The following is a 22067-nucleotide window of genomic DNA, read 5'->3' on the forward strand; positions in this document are numbered from 1 at the left end:
CTTTTTATAATTTTTTACTTTACTTTATTTTGTAAATATTTTATTAACTCTTTCTTGAACTGCACTGTTGGTTAATGGCTTGTAAGTAAGCATTTCACGGTAAGGTCTACACTTGTATTCGGCGCATGTGACAAATAAAGTTTGATTTTATAATATGGTCTGAGGAGAAGAATATTGGCAAGCCAGGCAAAAAAACAATATGCTGTGATAATGTATTAGGCCTACTGCACAAACCTCATTCCTACAGAACTGTTTTGATTAGGTTACTGTTACATGTTCATGTTTGAGCGGTAGATATCAGCTTGCTTTTTCAGTCAACACACCCGAGTAATGTTTTGTGTGGTGTGGATGAAGATATCGCGACAGAATGAACTGGCTCCCTGATTGTGGGCGAAGGTTAACAAAACTGTAACGTGGGCGGAACCTGTTTGTCTGTGTTGCCTTTAGGGTTGCCTCCTGAACGTTTTCTGAGTCAAGATAACTTTCGCAGTTTGTTGACTGCACTCATTTAATCTAGTTGTTAAGAACAGTATTAATATTTTTTTGCGTATCGTAGGCTACTAGAAAAATGCATTCCGGGACATTGGAAAGAGCTGGGTCACCGAGGAAAAGGACGCTTTCTCGGGGAGTGAGCGAGGATGAGTCACTTCGTAACATTATCAAGGAGGTGAGCGTCGAGAAATCACGTCGTCTTTGTTTAATGCGACATTTACATGAGGCATACAATCTATTTTCTCAATTATCTATTTTTTATTGAGTAATTTGAGATTGTAGCATATCCTACTAACATTGAAGTTTAGCCAATTGAAGCTTAGCCTTGGCAACATTACTAGTGGTTACAGTCGAGAAGATTCATCTTTTTACAGTAAGCCACTGCCTGTTTATATTTTTAGGTGTTTGTTTACTTTGTGGTTTTTAACCCTACTGTGTACCCTACTGCTCATTTTCATTTCGACTCTCATCCCAGTGTTACTGTAGCATGTGGTGTTACATTGAATACGGTTACACATAATGTGATTCTTGTGGATTGTCCGATAAATATAATAGTTCATTTAAAACGTTTATAAACGATTAAATATGGTTTGCAAGAATAATAATTTCCCTCATAATCCTGTTTAGTCTACATGGACTCATCTGAAATCAGGCTACCTTATGGCACATTGATAAATGCAGACTAGGTTGGTGCACCGGGGCTCTAAAAGCGGTAGTCAGGCCCTGATTGTAACCAAACGATGCACATCTGAATAGCCTTATGTTTAGCTTGCTACTTATTAAACGCCAGAGAAAAATGTCTTATTCTCATAATCTCTGTCTAGTGTCTATCCCATTAGGGCACAAGTAAAAAAAAATAAAAGTATGGCTGCTTCCTTACGGTGTACATAGAATAGGGATGACACATTGCATGACTAATGTAGTTAGAATTCAGTCATCAGTAGTTCATCATACGTTTATTTTCTTATTTTCTTATTGGTATACCTACAGTCCATAAGAACTGGACCTAGAGGTTTGCCTGAAATCCATGTTTCTATCCATATGCTCTATGAATGTAAATGATGCGTTGACATGTAGCCTAGGCTATTAAACAGTAGCAATAGCCCACTCATTTGATAGAGCATCATTCATGAATCCATCTGTAAAACAATCCTCCCGCATCATGATCTAGCCTTAACCCTAAATATATGTAAGTATGTGATAACATGTAGGCTAATTTTCAATAGCAGAACACTCATTCGATTGAGCATCACTGGAGACCTCATACCTATCTGTAAAATAAGCATCCGGCATCATATAGCTTGCTCTTCACTTTGTTTAAAAGGCTTGGGGATGGTATAGATTTTATTGATGGACCTGCTAAACCATCTTAACATATACCAGCTGACTATTGGATGTGGGAACAATGTAAAAAGGTGCAAACAGTTATTCCCTCACGCTTTTGTAAACATACAATCCCGAAATCAGCTGTAACTGTCAATATTGAAACGATTTGAGTGAACCCTGAATAAAGAAAATGTATGGTGAAATTGCATCCAGACTTGGTAGACTCCTCTTCACCACTCTATAATATCGATTCACGCTCCTTAAATATGATTCATTCGTTTCAGTCTCTAGCTCCTGATATCAGTGCATAAAGTATCCTAAATTAGCCTAGTGCGCCCAGCTGCGTACTAGGGCGGAGCTCGTTTTCCCTGGCTAAACAAGCTGGCTAGCTGAACTATGCTAGTTTGTCCTTATTTCCAAACTTCATAAATACGGCACCCTCAACGTCTAAACAACTTTGCTAGTTATACAATCATGTTACTAAGAAACGTGAAAGTTATTTATCGTTTTATTTTGTTGAATAGTCATGATTGGTTCAAGATATCTGTCATATGACGACGGTGGCGAAGGATATCTGCTAGTTAACGCGGATCGAAGTTCAGTTTTGAGATCAATTGGTTTCTGACTGGTCTTGGAACTGTGACAACAGGCATCCTCTCCCCGCTTGGCTCGACTGGATATCTAGTGATTTTGCCAAAACAGCCAGATATGTACAGTCTTGTACCCTTAACCTTTTTAAACTGACTACCGTATTTGGTGATTAAATCAGACATTATTAGTATAATGAGTATAATGAGTAATGCAATTTAACAATTTAACTTACAACGAGAAAATAGCAACTCTACAGAGCGCCAATGGCTACAATTATTGACAATTTTATTTCCTGGCACGAAGGATCGTCGGAGCTTCTCCTCGCCACTCTATTATGGCTCTGCCTGAGATGTATTTTTGTTCCTTTGTCAGACGGAGAGTTCGACCAGGCGTCTGACGCACAGTGACAGCAGAGGGGGGACCCTCAAGAGGAGAAGTGGGAGTCAGGTATAATAAGTGTAATGGATGAAGGGCAATTCCATGCTAACAGAATGATGCAGAGACTCAAGTTTTCACATTTAGATGTATGCCAAACAAAACCATTGATTGCAAAGTTAAACAAACATTACAACTCTATACACAAGGAGTACACTGAACAAAAATATAAATGCAACATGTAAAGTGTTGGTCCCATGTTTCATGAGCTGAAATAAAAGATCCCAGAAATGTTTCATGTGCACAAAAAGCTTATTTCTCTAAAATTGTGTGCACAAATTTGTTTACATCCCTGTTAGTGAGCATTTCTCCTTTGCCATCCACCAGACAGGGTATATCAAGAAGCTGATTTAACAGCATGATCATTACACAGGTGCACCTTGTGCTGGGGACAATAGAATGCCACTCTAAAATGTGCAGTTTTGTCACACAACACAATGCCACAGATGTCTCAAGTTTTGAGGGAGCGTGCAATTGGCATACTGACTGAAGGAATGCCCATCAAAGTTGTTGATCAACTTTGCTAGATAATTGAATGTTAATTTCTCAACCATAAGCCCCCTCCAACGTTGTTTTAGACGATTTGTCAGTACGTCCAACCAGCCTCACAACCGCAGACCACGTGTATAGCGTTGTGTGGGCGAGTGGTTTTCTGATGTCAATGTTGAACAGAGTGCCCCATGGTGAAGTTGTGGTTATGGTATGGGCAGGCATAAGCTACCGACAACAAACACAATTGTATTTTATCGATGGTAATACCGTGACGAGATCCTGAGGTCCATTGTCATGCCATTCATCCCCCATCACCTCATGTTTCAGCATGATCATGCACAGCCCCATTTTACTGTATACCTGTTGTATTCGGAGCATGTGACAAATAAACTTTGATTTGATGTTGCAAGGATCTGTACATGTCCCAGTTTTTCCATGGCCTGCATACTCACCAGACATGTCACCCATTGAGCATGTTTGGGATGCTCTGGATCGACGTGTATGACAGCGTGGACCAGTTCCCACAAATATCCGGCAACTTCGCACAGCCCTTGAAGAGGAGTGGGACAATATTCCACAGGCCACAATCAACAGCCTGATCAACTCTATGCGAAGCATGAGGCAAATGGTGGTCACACCAGATACTGACTGGTTTTCTGATCCATGCCCCTACCTTTTTTTTAAGCTATCTGTGACCAACTGATGTATATCTGTATTCAGTCATGTGAAATCCATTACATTAGGGCCTAATTAATTTATTTAAATTGACTGATTTGGCATGGGTTCTCAGATCCTCAAACAGTTCTACAGCTGCACCATCGAGGGCATCCTAACTGGTTGCGTCACTGCCTGGTATGGCAACTGCTCGGCTTCAGACCGCAAGGCACTACAGAGGGTAGTGCGTACGGCCCAGTACATCACTGGGGCCAAGCTTCCTGCCATCCAGGACCTCTATACCAGGCAGTGTCAGAGGAAGGCCATAAAAATGGTCAAAGACTCTAGCCACCCTAGTTATAGACTGTTCTCTCTGCTACTGCATGGCAAGCGGTACCGGAGCCAAGTCTAGGTCCAAGAGGCTTCTTAACATTTTCTTCCCCTAAGCCGTAAGACTCCTGAACAGCTAATCAAATGGCTGCCCAGACTATTTGCATTGTCAAGCTGGTGATACATAGATGTCTATGATTGGTTGAAATTTGAACTGACTAAATTTCAACTACTTCTCAACGTCCATGGACCGGTGTCGGTCGGTGCTCGTTGGGTGAGTTCGCTGGTTACAGTAAATGGAAAGAGAGGGGCCTCATGGGTAGGTGTCAGTAAGAGCCGGGATAGGTGACATTAACAGGAGAGTAGTGGTGCCTGGAGAATTTAATTAACATTTTTTAAATTTAACCTTTTTATTTATCTAGGCAAGTCAGTTAAGAACAAATTCTTATTTACAATGACGGCCTACCCCGGCCAAACCTGGAAGACGCTGGGCCAATTGTGCGCCGTCCTATGGGACTCCCAATCACGGCCGGATGTGATACAGCCTGGAATTGACCCAGTGAATGTAGTGACGTCTCTTGCACCGAGATGCAGTGCCTTAGAACACTGGGTAGCTTTCATTTGACACCAAATTTGATGTGCTCCTATGAACTTCACATGTTGGTGCTCATGGATCCTTTTACATGGAAATGGCCTGAAGCTACTGGCGTAATTAGGTTTGCGGCCTAAATGCCATTCTATTCCCCATAGGGCTCTGGTCAAAAGTAGTGCACTATATAGGGAATAGGGTGCCATTTCGGACGCTGGCCTAATATGGTCTGTCATTTAAACATGATTACTTCTGATTCTATCACTGTTATTAAATGTACTGAGTATGCTCTAACTTTTCATATATTACTTGTTGATGAGTCTTGTTGACACTTACCTTTGTCTTGGTTATTTCAGCAGTCTGAGGAAGATCAGGAACTGATGGAACTCCCTGAGATGGTGATTATCTGCACAAGCTGTTTTAATGATGTTTTGCAGGATAACTTTTTAAATATTTTAGCAGTGTAACCAGTTCTACTGGATGTCAAACTAGACATTCTCACAGCCTGTGCTGCATATTCAAAGGGTGCACACTCTTTATGAAGCTAACACCAAATAACCCAGAAATATATTAGAAATAACTTTGCTCCAGTTCGATTGTGTGTTGTAATGCCAGTAACTTTGCCATATAAAGAAGACAAAAACCCTGGTATGACGCAGATAAGAATGACCATGGGCCAGAAATAGCTATCAAAACAATGACATCATTACCCAACAGCTGACGAACAAATCACATGTTAATTAAACCACCGTTGTTGCTAGTGTGATTAGATGAAGCTGCACACTGTCATGCCTAATGTATATTGTTTGTCTGAGATCCAAATGGTACCCTATTCACTTTTGTCAAAAGTAGTACACTATAAAGGGAATAGGATGCCATTTGGGACAGAGAATTTTTCTCTTAGCCATATGAAGCTGATATGCCTGTGTATACATTGCTCAAGCTTCCCACTGATATGACTAATGAATACATATCTCATGCAGAATGACCTGCAGGCGAGCTACGACGATGTGTTGCAGGAGCTGCGTGGGCTGGAGCTACAGCGGGAGACTCTGTTGTTCCAGGTGGACGTTCTGCAGGACGCCCTGGAGGGGGCCGAGGAGATGCTGGCCGAGGCCCAGAGAGAGGCCAGCCATGCCACCATGGTACACCTAGTCATACACACTAGATGCTTCCCAATGGCACCCTGTTCCCTACATAGTTTACTACTTTTGACCAGCGCCTATAGTGAGAGTGCACTATATAGTGAATAGGGTGCCATTTGGGACGCACTCATTCCTTTCTAGCCATGAATCGGCTAAAGCCATATTCCGAGAGGCTAAAGGGTAGGGTCATCGCTCTAAAAATAGCTTATAGACAAATTTATTGAGGAATGTTTTCCCTTGCGATAACTGTGATATGTGGTTGTCTTACAGTCAGTGCATTCTGCTAAAGGTTGGTATGTTTCTCTGGATAAATTGCCAAAATGGAATGTACATGTAATATACAGTGCCTTCGGAAAGTATTCAGACCCATTGTATTTTTCTACATTTTGTTATGTTACAACCTTATTCAAAAATGTATAAAATCGTTTTTTTGCCTCACCAATCTACGCACAATACTCCTGAATGACAAGGAAAAACAGTTTTTTTTAAATAATTTTTTGCTAATTTTATAAAAAACAAAAAAATGAAATATCACATTTGCATACACTACCATTCACAAGTTTGGGTTCACATAGAAATGTCCTTGTTTTTGAAAGAAAATCTAAAGAGATCTTCAGTTTCCTGGCAATTTGTCGCATGGAATAGACTTAATTTCTCAGGACAAGAATAGACTGAAGAGTTTCAGAAGAAAGTTCTTTGTTTCTGACCATTTTGACCCTGTAATCGAACCCACAAATGCTGATGCTCAAGATACTCAACTAGTCTAAAGAAGGCCAGTTTTATTGCTTCTTTAATTAGAACAACAGTTTTCAGCTGTGCTAACACAATTGCAAAAGGGTTTTCTAATGATCAATTAGCCTTTTAAAATGACAAACTTGGATTAGCTAACACAACGTGCCATTGGAACACAGGAGTGGTGGTTGCTGATAATGGGCCTCTATATGCCTATGTAGATATTCCATTAAAAATCAGCCATTTCCAGCTACAATGGTAATTTCTAACATTAACAATGTCTACACTGTATTTCTGATACATTTCATGTTATTTTAATGAACAAAAATGTGCTTTTCTTTCAAAAACAAGGTATTTCTAAGTGACCCCAAACTTTTTAACGGCAGTTTAAGTATTCAGACGCTTTAGTCAGTACTTTGTTGAAGCACCTTTTTGCGGCGATTACAGGCTAAAGTCTTCTTGGGTATGGTGTTACAAGCTTGGCACACCTGTATTTGAGGAGTTTCTCCCATTCTTCTCTGCAGATCCTCATAAGCTCTGTCAGGTTGGATGAGAGGTTTTGCTGCGCAGCTATTTTTTAGGTCTCTACAAGATGTTCATTCGGGTTCAAGTGCGGGGTCTGGCTGGGCCACTCAAGGACATTCAGAGACTTGTCCCGAAGCCACACCTGTGTTATCTTGGCTAGGTGCTTAGGGTCGTTGTCCTGTTGGAATGTGAACCTTTGCCCCAGTCTGAGGTCCTGAACGCTCTGGACCAGGTTTTCATCAAGGATCTCTCTGTACTTTGCCCCGTTCACCTTTCCCTCGATCCTGATTAGTCTCCCAGTCCCGGCCGCTGAAAAACATCCCCACAGCATGATGCTGCCACCACCATGCTTCACCGCATGGATGGTGCCAGGTTTCCTCCAGACGTGACGCTTGGCATTCAGGCCAAAGAGTTCAATCTTGGTTTCATCAGACCAGAGAATCTTGTTTCTCATCATCTGAGAGTCTTTAGGTGCCTTTGGCAAACTGCAAGCAGTCTGTCATGTGCCTTTTACTGAAGAGTGGCTTCCGTCTGACCATCAGGTTCCTGGTTACGTCCCTGACCAAGGCCCTTCTCCCCCGATTGCTCAGTTTGGCCAGGCGGCCAGCTCTAGGAAGAATCTTGGTGGTTCCAAACTTCTACCATTTAAGAATGATAGAGGCCACTGTGGTCTTGGGGACCTTCAAAGCAGCAAACATTTTTTGGTACCCTTCCCCAGATCTGTGCCTCGACACAATGCTGTCTCGGAGCTCTACGGAATAATTCCTTCGACCTCCTGGCTTGTTTTTTTTTTCTCTTACATGCACTGTCAACTGTGGGACCTTATATAGACAGGTGTGTGCCTTTCCAAATCATGTCCATTCTATTGAATTTACAACAGGTGGACTCCAATCAAGTTGTAGAAACATCTCAAGGATGATCAATGGAAACAGGATGCACCTCAGCTCAATTTCGAGTCTCATAGCAAAGGGTCTGAATACTTATGTAAATAAGGTATTTTTGTTTTTTATTTGTAATTCATTTGCAACAATTTTGAAAACTGTTTTTTCTTTGTCATTATGGGGTATTGTGTGTAGATTGCCTAGGGTTTGTATTTATTTAATACATTTTAGAATAAGGCTGTAACAACAAAGTGCGGAAAAAGTCAAGGGGTCTGAATACTTTCCGAAGGCACTGTACATGTAAAAAGGTCCTCGTGGAGCAACGCAATGCTCCAGTAGGAATGTCCAATTTCCTGTGACCCAACCCACCGTTTAAGAACCACTGCTCTAAAACACTTCACTACCCTCCGCTGAATTGATCTAATGGGTCATAAATGGACTGACGCTGCTAACGTGTCTCTCTGCACTTGTAGGAGTTGGAGCGAGAGAAAGAGGCTAAGAGGAAGTTGGAGGACATTGTCAGTTCTCTGATGCAGGAGGTGGAGAGGCTAAAAGAGGTAATGGGGGATGAGGAGGATGGGCTTACATAATCATAGAGAGACACAAGTACAGCAGGCTTCCTGGTTTTAGGCATAAAGAGTGACTAATGGCTTGTTGCTGCATGCCAGCTCTGGTTAGTTGCGTAACTCTTTCGTTTGTCAGGGGAGTGTTCTCTTGTTCTTTCAGCTCAACTGTGCTTTGCTGAATTTGACAGAATGAAGTGTTTCAGCTGCTGGGAAATTCCAGCCTGGGGGACAACCTCCCACCATACCTGTTATTCTCACTCTGTGTGTGTGTGCGTGCGCATTATTATTCCTAAAGTAGGGCAATTTAAATGATTGACAGATATTTGTTCTGGCCCAAAGCCTATAAAATTAGATATGTTTGATAAAGTTATACTTGCTACCTGTTGACTAAAGTCCTGTGGAGTACATTTTGTACTCTAATCTAAAGAGAGCAGCACACAGCAAAATATAAGATGGACAAATTTCCCTCAGGGTTCAACCCGCATCCCTATCACAGTCCATTTATCTGGTTATCTGCTACTGAGGCTTGAGGCAGATTAGAAGGGAGTTGCCTGTTTGCAATTTAAACCCCTAAGAAGAGCTCAACAATATGACCTAGCTGTCTCTATATTCTATATCCTCCTCACTTTAAGAAACCTCAGTAGATTTTCAAACAAAAACATTTTTGCATTGACTGAGAGACCTTGGTTGTAATATTTTGGTAATCTGATCATCAGCATGGACTTGTGGTTGGGTAAGTCCAGTGTTTGCCTGTTTCCTATTGCAATCAGGAAACGGTAACGTGACAATTGGCCTGGCTACTTTCCCAGCCAATGCCTCAAGCCCTGCAAATAAAGCTATGAATGTATTGATACAATGTAGCACAAGATGTACCAGAGACGAGGCTATACAATGAATTTGACAGAGATTTGGACTCATATTTGTAATAGCAGCATTATATGACTGTACTTGTTGAATCTAGTTTTCATATCACCCACTTCTAGCCTTGACATTTTATATCCGGTTGTACAGTATGAAAATCAAAATGTAAATGTTCTTCCTGTTTCCCTGCTGTACTTAGGTCTGTACAGTTTTGTGTCCCAAATGACACCCTATTCCCTATATATTGCACTACTTTTGACCAGAGCTAGGTCAAAGGTAGTACACCATATAGGGAATAGGGTGCCATTTGGGACACAACCCTGATGTGAACATTATTAATATAGCTGTTATATCATACTGTTCCACAGGAGAGGAACACCATATCAGCAGTCCCAGTGTACACACTTGTCAAGGAGCAGGAGAGGGAAGATGAGATGGCTAGACAACAAGCCCAAGAGATGAAAATCAAAAAGGAAGCACAGGAACAAATCAGGGATGCACCAAGGGATGAGGACAATTCTCGCCAAGATGCGCCTCTCTCTATTATCCGATTGGACAGTGAGAGCCTCGGGCCCAACAACGGGCTATCATCTGAGACCAGCACTGGGGGGCTGCTCGCTTCCTTCTTCAAAAAGGGGAGGAGGGAGCAGCCTTCTGACAGTCCGACCCGGCCCTCTCCTCTCCACGTTGCCCGGCTGGTGTCCTCTGAGGACGTAGCAGATGGGGCACAGGACAGCTTCACCAAGTTCACAAAGATAGTCAACAAGACCTTTGGGCCGTTGGCACTCGGTAGCCAGACCCCCGGGAGCAATCAGGAGGAGAACGGGCGTGACCTCTCCCCCGACAGGAACAATGACACAGACAGCATCAGCGCCTACGAAGACGCCTGCGCTGACATGCCTGAGCTGGAAGAGGGTGACGGGCCAAGGCTGCCCCATGATGATGCATCCCCAGTAGATGATGAGGGAGATCCGTCGAATGGCAACGAACTCAAGAGCATCAAAAACCCCAATGAATCTTGCATTCTGTCGTAAGAGCTGCAGAACTGTTGTGCTACGAAGGATCAAATCTTCTCTGAGATCACTGCTCTCGCTCCGTCGCTTTTATTCGACGCGACTTACGTGCATCCATTTTTTTATTACGTCTTATGTTCTTGGACCTGTACTCTCCATTTACACCTATAGAAGGGTAGAGTCAATATTGGGAGTTGTCTTAATGCTACCAGGCAGGGTGGAATTCCAGTCATGTCTACAGACAACTCTAAAGCCAATCTCTCTCCCTCAGCATGTTTGGCACGACTTGCAAGGTTGCACTTAGGTGTCCCCCCCCCCTGCTGTTCGGGACAAAAGGCAAATGACCTCCCTCTGTTTCTTAGTGACTGATAATCACACAAGACTGTTTGCGTACACTGAACGATCAGATATGTCAGACCTCTTGCATTCTAAACAGGGAAACTATGTGATTCGTAGATTAAGACGATTATAGTTGTTTTTATGCTCTTATAAGTTTAGACGCTGGCAAGATTGTAATCACAATAGCAGGCAGCCAAGGAGCTAGCTACTATATATTTGAATAATTCCATGTATGGGTATAAAACCATAATGTTTTCACTGCCTCACTGGCCTTCACAGGGACATTTAATTTGATCTACAAGAAGGACTTGGTGCCTTTCCTGGCTCACCTTAATGCATTTTATGAATATGGAAGATTAACTTGAAAGATGTAATACATTTACTGAATTTAATCTAGCTTTAGTACGATACTAGCATGATTGAAAAAGTAACGACATTCCATTTAATAGTAAAACTTTAAGGATACCTGATAATAATGTATATGTACAGTAACAGTACTGCATGCTACTTGTCAGGTCATGTTTGCACAGTTGCAGTGAAACTACTGAATTGGTAGACCTTACATGTTATTTTGTATCTGGCATTGCTGGACAATGTATCTTTTGTTTTTCTTCTCTCTACCCATAACCATTAACACAATCTGAGGATAATCTTTTGACTTGGAAAGAGTTACATAAACATATTAATCTTCTTAGGAGATTTTTGCATAGTCCCAAAGGCACCTTGTTCCCTTTTTAGTGCATTACTTTTGACCAGGGCAATATAAACGGAATAGGGTGTAATTTGGGACGCATCCTTTATCAACATTCCTGTCCATGTTTGACACTAGCGAGGTCAAATGGAATGGATCTGTTTTCCAATCCTTACCTTGTTGAACATTTTCAACAGATACTGCGTTTGAAATGAACTTGGGGGCAAAACTTACAATGCTTTCAACACTAGGTTTTGTGTGTTAGACTTTGTGTATCTCAAGTCAGAATGCAGCTCTTAGTAGTAGGGGTTAAATGGATGTCAAGTTCGAAAGCACACTGAAACACACTGAAATAATTCCTAAATTTGATACTTGTGATTTGTGTTTTCTATGCTGTTTCTATTGCCTGAATTTCTGTTTCTGCGGGAGATAGTCTTCAGAAAGTATTCACACACCTTGACTTTTTCCACATTTGTTGTTACAAAGTGGAATGGATTTAATTGTCATTTATGTTAACGATCTACACAAAATACTCTGTCAAAGTGGAAAAAAAATTAAATAACATTGTATTACTGGAAAATAAAACACAAAAATATCTAATTTACATAAGTATTCAACCCCCTGAGTCAATACATGTTAAAATCACCTTTGGCAGCAATTACAGCTGTGAGTTTCTGGGTAAGCCTCTAAGAGATTTGCACACCTAGATTGTACAATATTTGCACATTATTCTTTTAAAAAATTCTTCAAGCTCTGTCAAGTTGGTTATTGATCATTGCTGTACACCCATTTTCGAGTCTTGCCATTTTCAAGTCTTGCCGTAGACATTCAAGACGATTTAAGTGAAAACTGTAACAAAGCCACTCGGGAACATTCAATGTTTTTTGGTAAGCAACTCCCATGTATATTTGGCCTTGTAATTTAGGTAACCAAGTTTTCCTGGAGGATTTTGCCTGTGCTTAGCTCTATTCTGTTTATTTTTATCCCCCAAAAACTCCCTAGTTTGTTCTGTACAGGATACCTTCTTTCCACTTTGTAATCTATGTTAGTATTGTGGAGTAACTACAATGTTGTTGATCCATCCTCAGTTATCTCCTATCACAGCCATTAAACTCTGTCACTGTTTTAAAATCACCATTGGCTTCATGGTGAAATCCCTGAGCGGTTTCCTTACTTTCCTTAGGAAGGGCGACTGTACTTTTTGTAGTGATTGGGTGTATTGATACACCATCCAAAGTGTAATAACTGCACCATGATCAAAGGGATATTCAATGTCTGCTTTTTTACCCATCTACCAATAGGTGCCCTTTGCAAACCATTGGAAAACATCCCTGGTCTTTGTGGTTGAACCTGTGCTTCAAAATAATTGCTTGACTGAGCAACCTTACAATTATCTGTATGTGTGGGGTACAGAAATCAAATCAAAGTTTATTTGTCACGTGCGCTGAATACAACAGGTGTAGACCTTACAGTGAAATGCTTACTTACAGGCTCTAACCAATAGTGCAAAAAAGGTATTAGGTGAACAATAGGTAGGTTAAGAAATTAAACAACAGTAAAAAGACAGACTATATACAGTAGCGAGGCTATAAAAGTAGCGAGGCTACTTTCAGACACCGGTTAGTCAGGCTGATTGAGGTAGTATGTACATGTAGATATGGTTAAAGTAGCTCTCGGAGATGGGGTAGTCATTTTTTTAAATCATGTTGAACACTATTATTGCAAGTCCATGCAACTTATTATCTGATTTGTTACGCACATTTTTACTCCTGAACCTATTTAGGCTTTCCATAACAAAAGGGTTGAATACTTATTGACTCGACATTTCAGCTTTTCATTTTTAAATAATTTGTAAAAATGTATAAAAACATAATTCCAAATTGACGTTATGGGGTATTGTGTGTAGATCTGTGACACAATCTCAATTTAATCCATTTTAAATTCAGGCTGTAACACAAGAAAATGTGGAAAAAGTCGAGGGGTATGAATACTTTCTGAATGCACTATGTGTACTTTACTCGGGAGGTTTCTAAACGTGCAATACTACCTGTTATGTTGATGAACGGTAATGTGTCTTATCTCTAATGCTCCTTGATGTCACAATTTATCTTGAACATTTAGGTATTTTTTTCTTAAAGCATCTGTCTTTGATATAAAAGTTGTTTTTCAGCAGTCTTGGCACAAAGTGTGTGTTATTTCAGCATGCTTCTGCTAATGTAAGTTTGCACTAGTTTTGTGATTTGCACTTCCAGACAGGGTTTGCTGCATCATATTATGTTCTAAAATGGCAACAAAAAAATATGGGGAAAACATATGTTCGTGAGTGGTAATGCTTATGCTTTATTATCATAAGAAAGTATGTATTTTTTGAATGAATTCTATTCTTTTAAAGAATAAATATTTTGTACAGCGCCACGTGCTTCTATTTCATCTTACATTGTTTTCTGTTGTCACGTTAAATAATGATTTATTATCAAACTGCACATGAATAGAAAATACAAACAACAAGTAAAGGATTCAATAAGAAAGGCACTTAATTTGTAAACATACAAGACATTTGGACTGCAATACAGGATATGCATTCATGGGCAAATGCACATTGGGATAAAAAGCTTGATAAAACAAGACTTGAAATGAAATCCAGTGGGCATATAGTGCTTTTTATAATTGTATATTGGAACACCATTAGAAAATTATATAGGCTACTTTGTGTTTACAAAACAATACACAGAAACAGCGGATTATATGAAACTTTACAACTGTAATATTTGCAGTGAGCCATGTGTCTGTGGTAAAACATGCCTTGTCATGGACGGAAACATAACAAGCAGTGTCGCGGTTGGCAAATTGGATAAAGGACATTGATTTAGTCAAACCACAAGAAATGTGCTTTTCATTGTCTTAGTTCCTCTGTTTTTTACCACCCCACTATTTTGTTCAACCATCACCCGTGAACAGTCTGTAGCCTTAACTGTGCATGGTTCTATACATTCTATTTCTAAATGCAACATAAAACTTTCCTTCCCTGTAGTATAGGCCAACTGAGAACACCTTAGTATTGCACATTTAGTAAAGGAGATGTGGTCAAAACAATATCCTTGACATTTTATGTCACATCCTCTTTTAGGGACTACATAATATTGTTGAGAGACTCAGAAACTAAAGCAGAGCTGATAATAGAATAAATGTCCCACTAAGATAAAAGAGGCAAATAAGCTTAAAGATGTGGTAAAAGCTAATTGATATGCAGCCATAGGAGGGACTGCTGGGAGTTTTGACCAAGTGTTCTCGGAGAAACGATCGGTGTGCTTAGTGCAAACACAAATTTGGCCTCCGCCTCTTTCTTAATCCCTTTGTCCCAGTGTGACCACACCACTTGAAAGACTGATGTGATGTCACTTCCTTTTTGAGTGTCCTCAGATTGACAGCATTTGCCAAGAACTTCATAACCCCACACTATGACATGTGTTCCACTGGCCTTCTATTTGTAGCCTACTGGGAGAACTGCTGAGTGTAAAAATTAATTTTAAAGGTACTCATTTGTCTGTCTTTGAGCATGGAGTGGCTGGTCACCCCTTCTTTTCCGACCCGTACAAGGTCACTTCCACCCTTCCCACAGCTGCACGTGTACCCGTTCACTTACTTCACCCCCAAAAGTCAAAGCGTTATGACACTGCACCAAACCATACCCTGGTATAAATAGCTTCACACTAGCCAGGTTTCCAACCTTCTGTGAGTAAAGTACATGTCGGGTAAAAAATGTCATACAGGCCTCTATATTGATATAATAACCATCATATCGAAGTAAACTTGAAGTCACGCAATGATGTTGTGTGGTCCTCCCGCTACGACTAATCGGGAAAGGATGCAATTTATTAGGCTACGAATGAAGTTACGATGAACTTCACAGGGTGGTGAAAGTTGAAGGTGATGAACTTGATGCTCCTTTCCAATAAATATCAAGAGTCTTATTCTGATGACATGATCATTGACACATGGCTGCTGTTTGACAAATATTCTTCCCATAATATCATCATGTATGCTAGTGTTTCCCAACCAGGGGTAGTAGGGTACTTGGCCTATCCACAGGGGGTACATGAGAAGACTCATGAGACCATAGGCCTACTGGTAAAATGCACATAAGAAGGTACACTATATATACAAAAGTATGTGGACACCCCTTCAAATTAGTGGATTCTGATATTTCAGCCACACCCATTGCTGACAGGTGTATAAAATCAATGCAAACTCTATAGACATACATTGGTAGTAGAATGGCCTTAGTGAAGAGCTCAGTGACTTTCAACGTAGTACTGTCATAGGATGCCACCTTTCCAACAAGTCAGAAGAGCGTAAGGATCACTTTCAGATCATTCATGTATTTATCAGTGGCTGTCCAGTAGTGTTGACAAAAACACTTTGGAAAGTGATAAGATAGAAATTAATCTTATTCTAGTGTTTGTTTTCCTCCCATTGCTCTATATATTTGTCCCTTATAATTCCTTTCACTCCCTCTTTCATTTGCATGCTGCACTTCTATCTCTCTCTCACTCTCCCTTTCTTCTCTGGAAAATATCTTTAGCCTTCCCTGCTCCCTCAGTTGTGAGCTTGCTGTGAAACACCTTCATTTAGTACTGTTGTACACTTCGTTTGCTTCTCCTCTTCTCCCCCCTTCCCTCCTCTGTTTCCACAGCACTGGACTGGAGTTGTCTGGGTAGGCTGCCTGAGATCTATTGGAGGTCCTCCTCGAACCTGAGCACTACCTGCTACTCCACCCAGTGGCTCACTCTTGGGCAGTTTCTTGGCTAGAAAAAAGACATATCAACATAGAGGACCACATAGAACAATTCTAGTATGTGTTGCTTATAGTTGAGATGGCAACGGTATAAACAAGGTGATTGATAGCTGCTCATATTGTGTGTACCATGAGGTTTTATCACCCTCTTGTGGATATATAGGGACACTATACCTTAGCGGTGTCATGATGAGGAGTAAACTATCCATGGCAAAACAAATGCTCTGTCAAAGGAATTATGATTTGTTTTGGTTGATTTGTTTTGATGAGTTTTGTCTCATAACATTGAGTATATAACATAGAATATTGAAGTCCTCGAGAAAGAAGGCCACAGTATCATCTCCAGCCCATTTCAACCATATGAATTTGAAGACTGTTGTCAGCAGCTTAGCCCTGAACATCCTCGAAAAACCCAGCAGAAATGTAGACCTGCTACACACACATCACTGCACAAGCCTTTGGCCATTATCTCACTGACTTGGGTGTGAGGTATACACACAGGAGCCTACCGTATACTCCACCGCTCTGTTAGCAGACTGATCGGACTTGTTGCCAGTGGTGTAAAGTACTTAAGTAAAAATACTTTAAAGTCGTTTTTTGGGGTATCTGTACTTTACTTTACTATTTATATTTTTGACTACTACTTTTACTTCACTACATTCCTTAAGAAAATATTGTACTTTTTACTACATACATTTTTCTTGAAAACCAAAAGTACTCGTTACATTTTGAATGCTTAGCAGGACAGGAAAATAGTCAAATTCACGCACATATCAACCAAACATCCCTGGTCATCCCTACTGCCTCTGATCTAGCTGACTCACTAAACACACATGCTTTGTTTGTAAATTATGTCTGAGTGTTGGAGTGTCCCTGGCTTTCCGTAATAAAAAAAAAAGAAAATGGTGCCATCTGGTTTCTTAATATAATAATATTTTTTAAATGATTTATACTTTTACTTTTGATACTTAAGTATATTTTAAACCAAATACTTTTAGACTTTTACTCATGTAGAATTTTACTGGGTGACTTTTACTTTTACTTGAGTCATTTTTAAGTATGACAGTTGGGTACTTTTTCCACTTTGTTGCCCACAAGTTTCTGGAGCTCGCTCACCCAGGTTTTGGCTCATACAAAGGTATCCTATCCAGAATAGAAAATAAAGACGAGATATGAGCAGAAGGAACAGGGAAGATGTACTGCTAGACCGGTATGAATGTCCTTCTCAAACATCCGTCTCAAACCTCTGCACAGTGGTATAGTGTAAATGCAGGATATATGCAAAATTTCTGGCGAAAATTATTAACAGACGCTTAGCATTGTTGGAGAATTACTTCACTACAAATGAGTGGAAAAAGTGAGAGGAAAGGTGAAGAGATGGAGAGATTAACAGGGAAAAGATGGGAGTCATTATGCAGGAAGGAGAAGGGCTGGAGAGGAGGATTGTGGGGGAGACAGAGCATTTGAAAGGGAGAGGGAGATGTTATCATCTAAGATGTTCATACTGTGCTGGTGATGTCATAGACCACTATGGCTGCCTGGGCTCCTCTGTAGCACGTAGGTGCTAGGCTGTGGTAGAGCTCCTGACCAGCCGTGTCCCAGAACTCAAACTTCCCCATGGCACTGTCCACACTCACCATCTGAGTCAGAAAGGCAACTGAGGAAAGAAGAGAACATTGCTGTTCCTTCTAACCCACCCCCCCCCTTAAAAGAGTTAGATGCACTATTGTAAAGTGGTTGTTCCACTGGATATCATAAGGTGAATGCACCAATTTGTAAGTCGCTCTGGATAAGAGTGTCTGCTAAATGACTTAAATGTAATGTAAATGCTGTTAGCCTAGAAAATAGGAATGAGAGGAGGAGATGACGGGTACATAGATTGAGGGAAAAGAATACAGATTCAAAAGAAGGACAAAGAAGGAAAGTGTGCAAAATGTAAACGAGTCTCTGTGAAAAGGGGAATAACGTGGGCAGATAGGAGGAAGTCAGATGACCAGATGTACAGTGCCTTGCAAAAGTGTGTTTTTCCTATTTTGTTGCATTACAACCTGTAATTTAAATTGATTTTTATCCATTTAACATACACAAAATAGTCCAAATTGGTGAAGTGAAATGAAAAAGATAACTTGTTTAAGAAAAATGAAAAATGGAAAAGTAGTGCCTGCATACAGTTGAAGTCGGAAGTTTACATACACCTTAGCCAAATACATTTAAACTCCGTTTTTCACAATTCCTGACATTTAATACTAGCAAAAAGCAACAAAATAGGAAAAATGCCAAGGGGGGTGAATACTGTATTTTATTGTAATGTGTGGTTGGTACTCTACCCCCAATGGTGCTCTCCCTGAAGTCCTGGTACTGGCCTTTGACAAACTGTAGCAGCAGGCTGGACTTCCCCGCTGATGTCTCCCCCAGGAAAACCAATTTAAACTGGCTCAGTTACTGGATTGGTGCTGCCCACTGGGTCTTGTTCTATGCCCTGCCATTGGGGCTGTGTGTTCGTGAGGGGGCTTGGAGGTTATTCTGGACATTGAGGGTGGGGGGACAGGGGAAAAGGGGGTTCAAGTGACAGCTGGGGAGAGGAGGATGGGGGAGAGGAGGGGGAGAGAGAGGTACCCCTCTCAAGGACAATAGGACCCGTCTGTCAGATGAAAAATGGAAATCTACAAGACAAAAAAATACAGAAAACAACAGATGTAGGCCTATTCCAGAATCTAGACTTTATCATAATGGCAACCTGTCACACAATCACCCGTGAAACCAATGTGAATCAAAATATATCTCCACGTTTGCATGCTGCTGTGTACAATACATTTTAATCTAGATCCAAAGCGAATAGCCACTAGTTAGAAAGCATTACTAGCCTTGGCTGCTTACTGAAACCTGATTTCTATAAACATCTCTTATTTGTTAACCTACAACAAATAAGAGATGAACAACTGAACAACGAGAGAAAATAAAAATAATCAATAACATCAATAATTATGTGGCAAATGTAGAAGACAATAACTTTCAAAACAGGCTTTTGTTTTCTGATCCTTTTCAGCAACACTGAGTTCATCACTTAGGCCTAGGCTACCCCAGCCTGGCCTCAAAGACTAATTTACGTTTACTATATATGGGTTGGTTGTTTAGCAACAAAACAACACGTTTTGGCAAAACAAGACGGGGTTGGCATAGATTGTTGACAACATGTAAACTATATTTTGTCTCCAATGTTTAAAACATAACTAACTACATTTGCACAATGAGCACTTGTTGTTTCTTAAATACTTTGTTACAGTTATTAGTTAGCTAGCTAGCATTTTTTTTGCCATACTAGCATTGACATGAAATCAGTCAAAACACCTCAAAACAAGAAATGATATCAAGAACAAGATGAAACTAGCAGAAACAAGCCACTTGTGATTACCCATATGGCAGTTTCTGGTCATTGTTGTTAACTTGGAGATTTCCGAGTTTCCAGTTGTTTTGAACATAACAATAGTCTCAGCGGAGGGAGGGAGAGAGCACAGAGCCTCTTACGGTCCCTGCTTTCTCCTTCCTTTCCTCCAGTGAGACTGACCAGAGAGAGGGGACACCGCATAGCCAGGGGAAGTAGGGTTGTTGAGGGTGCTGCAGCATCACCTGAAAAATCTTTAAATATATATACATTATTTTAGGAAACAAATGTTTTTTCACAAAAGTAGTGCACTAGACCTTTACTAGTATTAGCAGACCGATATAGACATCTGTAGGGCAGGCAAAAACGTTGGTTCAGCATCTCTGCTTTGGCAAAAAAAAAGGTATTTGTATAATTAAGAACGGTGTCTTGCCAGATTCAATAGTTGGAATTGTAAGTTGTTGCCTTGTCCCTTTCTCTGTGATTGCCATTCTAATGGAATCCTGAAAGAACAAAACCCTGTCCTCAAACATTTACATCAAATGGTGCAAAGTTATGGACAAAGACACAAAACATCATCAAATTAAATATTTTTATTGATCAAATTGCATGGAAAACAACCCCTTTTTGTGAATTATTAATTTACCATACTTACAAACCACTTAAAGTAAATGTACATTACCATATTGTACATAGGCTGGTCATCTAGGTTTGTACCTATACACTTTCCATCACCATGAAGAAAAACAATGCTCAATACAGTAATTGAGTACATTGAGACATCAAGTGGTTTGTGATGATGTGGCTTAGTTGGTAGAGCATGGCACTTGCAATGCTAGGATTGTGGGTTCGATTCCTACAGGGGACCAGTACGTAAATGTATGCACTAACTGCTGTAAGTAAAGGAATGAATAGACCATTTCAGTGTTCACATAGAAATAAGTTGCATTTGCAAAATATTTCAAGAAACTGGGAAACACACTACTGTTAAAAAGTTTGGGGTCACTTAGAAATGTCCATGTTTTTGAAAGAAAAGCACATTTTTTGTCCATTAAAATAACACCAAATTGATCAGAAATACAGTGTAGACATTGTTAATGTTGTAAATGACCATTGTAGCTGAAAACGGCAGATTTTTTATGGAATATCTACATAGGCGTACAGAGGCTCATTATCAGCAACCATCACTCCTATGTTCCAATAGCACATTGTGTTAGCTAATACAAGTTTATCATTTTAAAAGGCTAATTGATCATTAGAAAACCCTTTGCAGTTATGTTAGCACAGCTGAAAACTGTTGTTCTGATTAAAGAAGCAATACAACTGGCCTTTTTTAGACTAGTTGAGTATCTGGAGCATCAGCATTTGTGGGTTCGATTACAGGCTCAAAATGGCCATAAACAAATAACTTTCTTCTGAAACTCGTTAGTCTATTCTTGTTCTGAGAAATGAAGGCTGTTCCAATGCGAACAATTGCCAAGAAACTGAAGATCTCGTACAGCGCTGTGTACTACTCCCTTCACAGAACAGAGCAAACTGCCTCTAACCAGAATAGAAAGAGGAGTTGGAGGCCCCAGTGCACAACTGAGCAAAAGTAAAAGTACATTAGAGTGTCTAGTTTGAGAAACAGACGCCTCACAAGTCCTCAACTGGCAACTTCATTAAATAGTACCGGCAAAACACCAGTCTCAACGTCAACAGTGAAGAGGCGACTCCAGGATGCTGGCCTTCATGGCAGAGTTCGTCTGTCCAGTGTCTGTGTTCTCTTGCCCATCTTAATCTTTTATTTTTATTGGCCAGTCTGAGATAGGGCTTTTTCTTTGCAACTCTGCAAAGAAGGCCAGCATCAATTTGATATTTTTTTAAAGGACAAAAAATGCTTTTATTTCAAAAATAAGGACATTTCTAAGTGACCCCAAACTTTTTAACGGTAGTGTATATCAAGCAAATATTTTTATATTCCACAAGTATTATCAAATGAACTGTTTTGTACAGAAAATAATCAGACTCACATGCTGGTAAACACAAAAATACATTTGGTATTTTCACAAAAGTACTGCACTGGGCCTTTACCAGTCCTGTTGTAGCTGACCGGATATAGACGTCTTCAGCGCCGGCTGCTAATAATAATAAAAACGCATTGCTATCAATACACTTGGCTACTCATTCATTGCAGCGCCAGGGGAAGTATGGAGGAGCACATTTTATGTTTTCTAATAGTGTTGAGT

At 40.3% G+C, this 22067-nt stretch overlaps 1 protein-coding gene and 1 pseudogene across 4 annotated transcripts; one reads left to right on the forward strand and one right to left on the reverse strand.

The window, feature by feature from the left end:
- The first annotated feature begins 390 nt into the window (after positions 1-390).
- Positions 391-14074, forward strand: LOC139561297 (leucine-rich repeat flightless-interacting protein 1-like). Of its 4 annotated transcripts, none has more exons than XM_071378297.1 (6): positions 393-667; positions 2782-2856; positions 5266-5307; positions 5893-6054; positions 8666-8749; positions 9988-14074. In XM_071378297.1, the coding sequence occupies exons 1-6, from the start codon at positions 569-571 to the stop codon at positions 10651-10653; spliced, it is 1128 nt and encodes a 375-aa protein (XP_071234398.1). In that variant the 5' UTR covers positions 393-568; the 3' UTR covers positions 10654-14074. The 4 variants fall into 4 exon arrangements, with proteins under 4 accessions (XP_071234407.1, XP_071234398.1, XP_071234422.1 ...); XM_071378315.1 differs by lacking the exon at positions 393-667 and adding an exon at positions 677-865; XM_071378306.1 differs by lacking the exon at positions 2782-2856 and having other exon boundaries at positions 391-667.
- Positions 14075-17510: 3436 nt separating this feature from the next.
- On the reverse strand, positions 17511-18943 carry LOC139540805 (ras-related protein Rab-5B-like; annotated as a pseudogene).
- Between the last annotated feature and the right edge of the window lie 3124 nt (positions 18944-22067).

This window comes from Salvelinus alpinus, chromosome 2 (genome assembly GCF_045679555.1).
Source record: "Salvelinus alpinus chromosome 2, SLU_Salpinus.1, whole genome shotgun sequence".
NCBI lineage: Eukaryota > Metazoa > Chordata > Actinopteri > Salmoniformes > Salmonidae > Salvelinus > Salvelinus alpinus.

Bases quoted from the DNA above. Each gene is read 5' to 3' on its own strand.
- LOC139561297 (XM_071378297.1), top strand. From the start codon at position 569: ATGCATTCCGGGACATTGGAAAGAGCTGGGTCACCGAGGAAAAGGACG. The intron at 2,857-5,265 runs GTATAATAAGTG...TGGTTATTTCAG, and splicing joins AGAGGAGAAGTGGGAGTCAG to CAGTCTGAGGAAGATCAGGA. The intron at 8,750-9,987 runs GTAATGGGGGAT...ACTGTTCCACAG, and splicing joins AGGTGGAGAGGCTAAAAGAG to GAGAGGAACACCATATCAGC.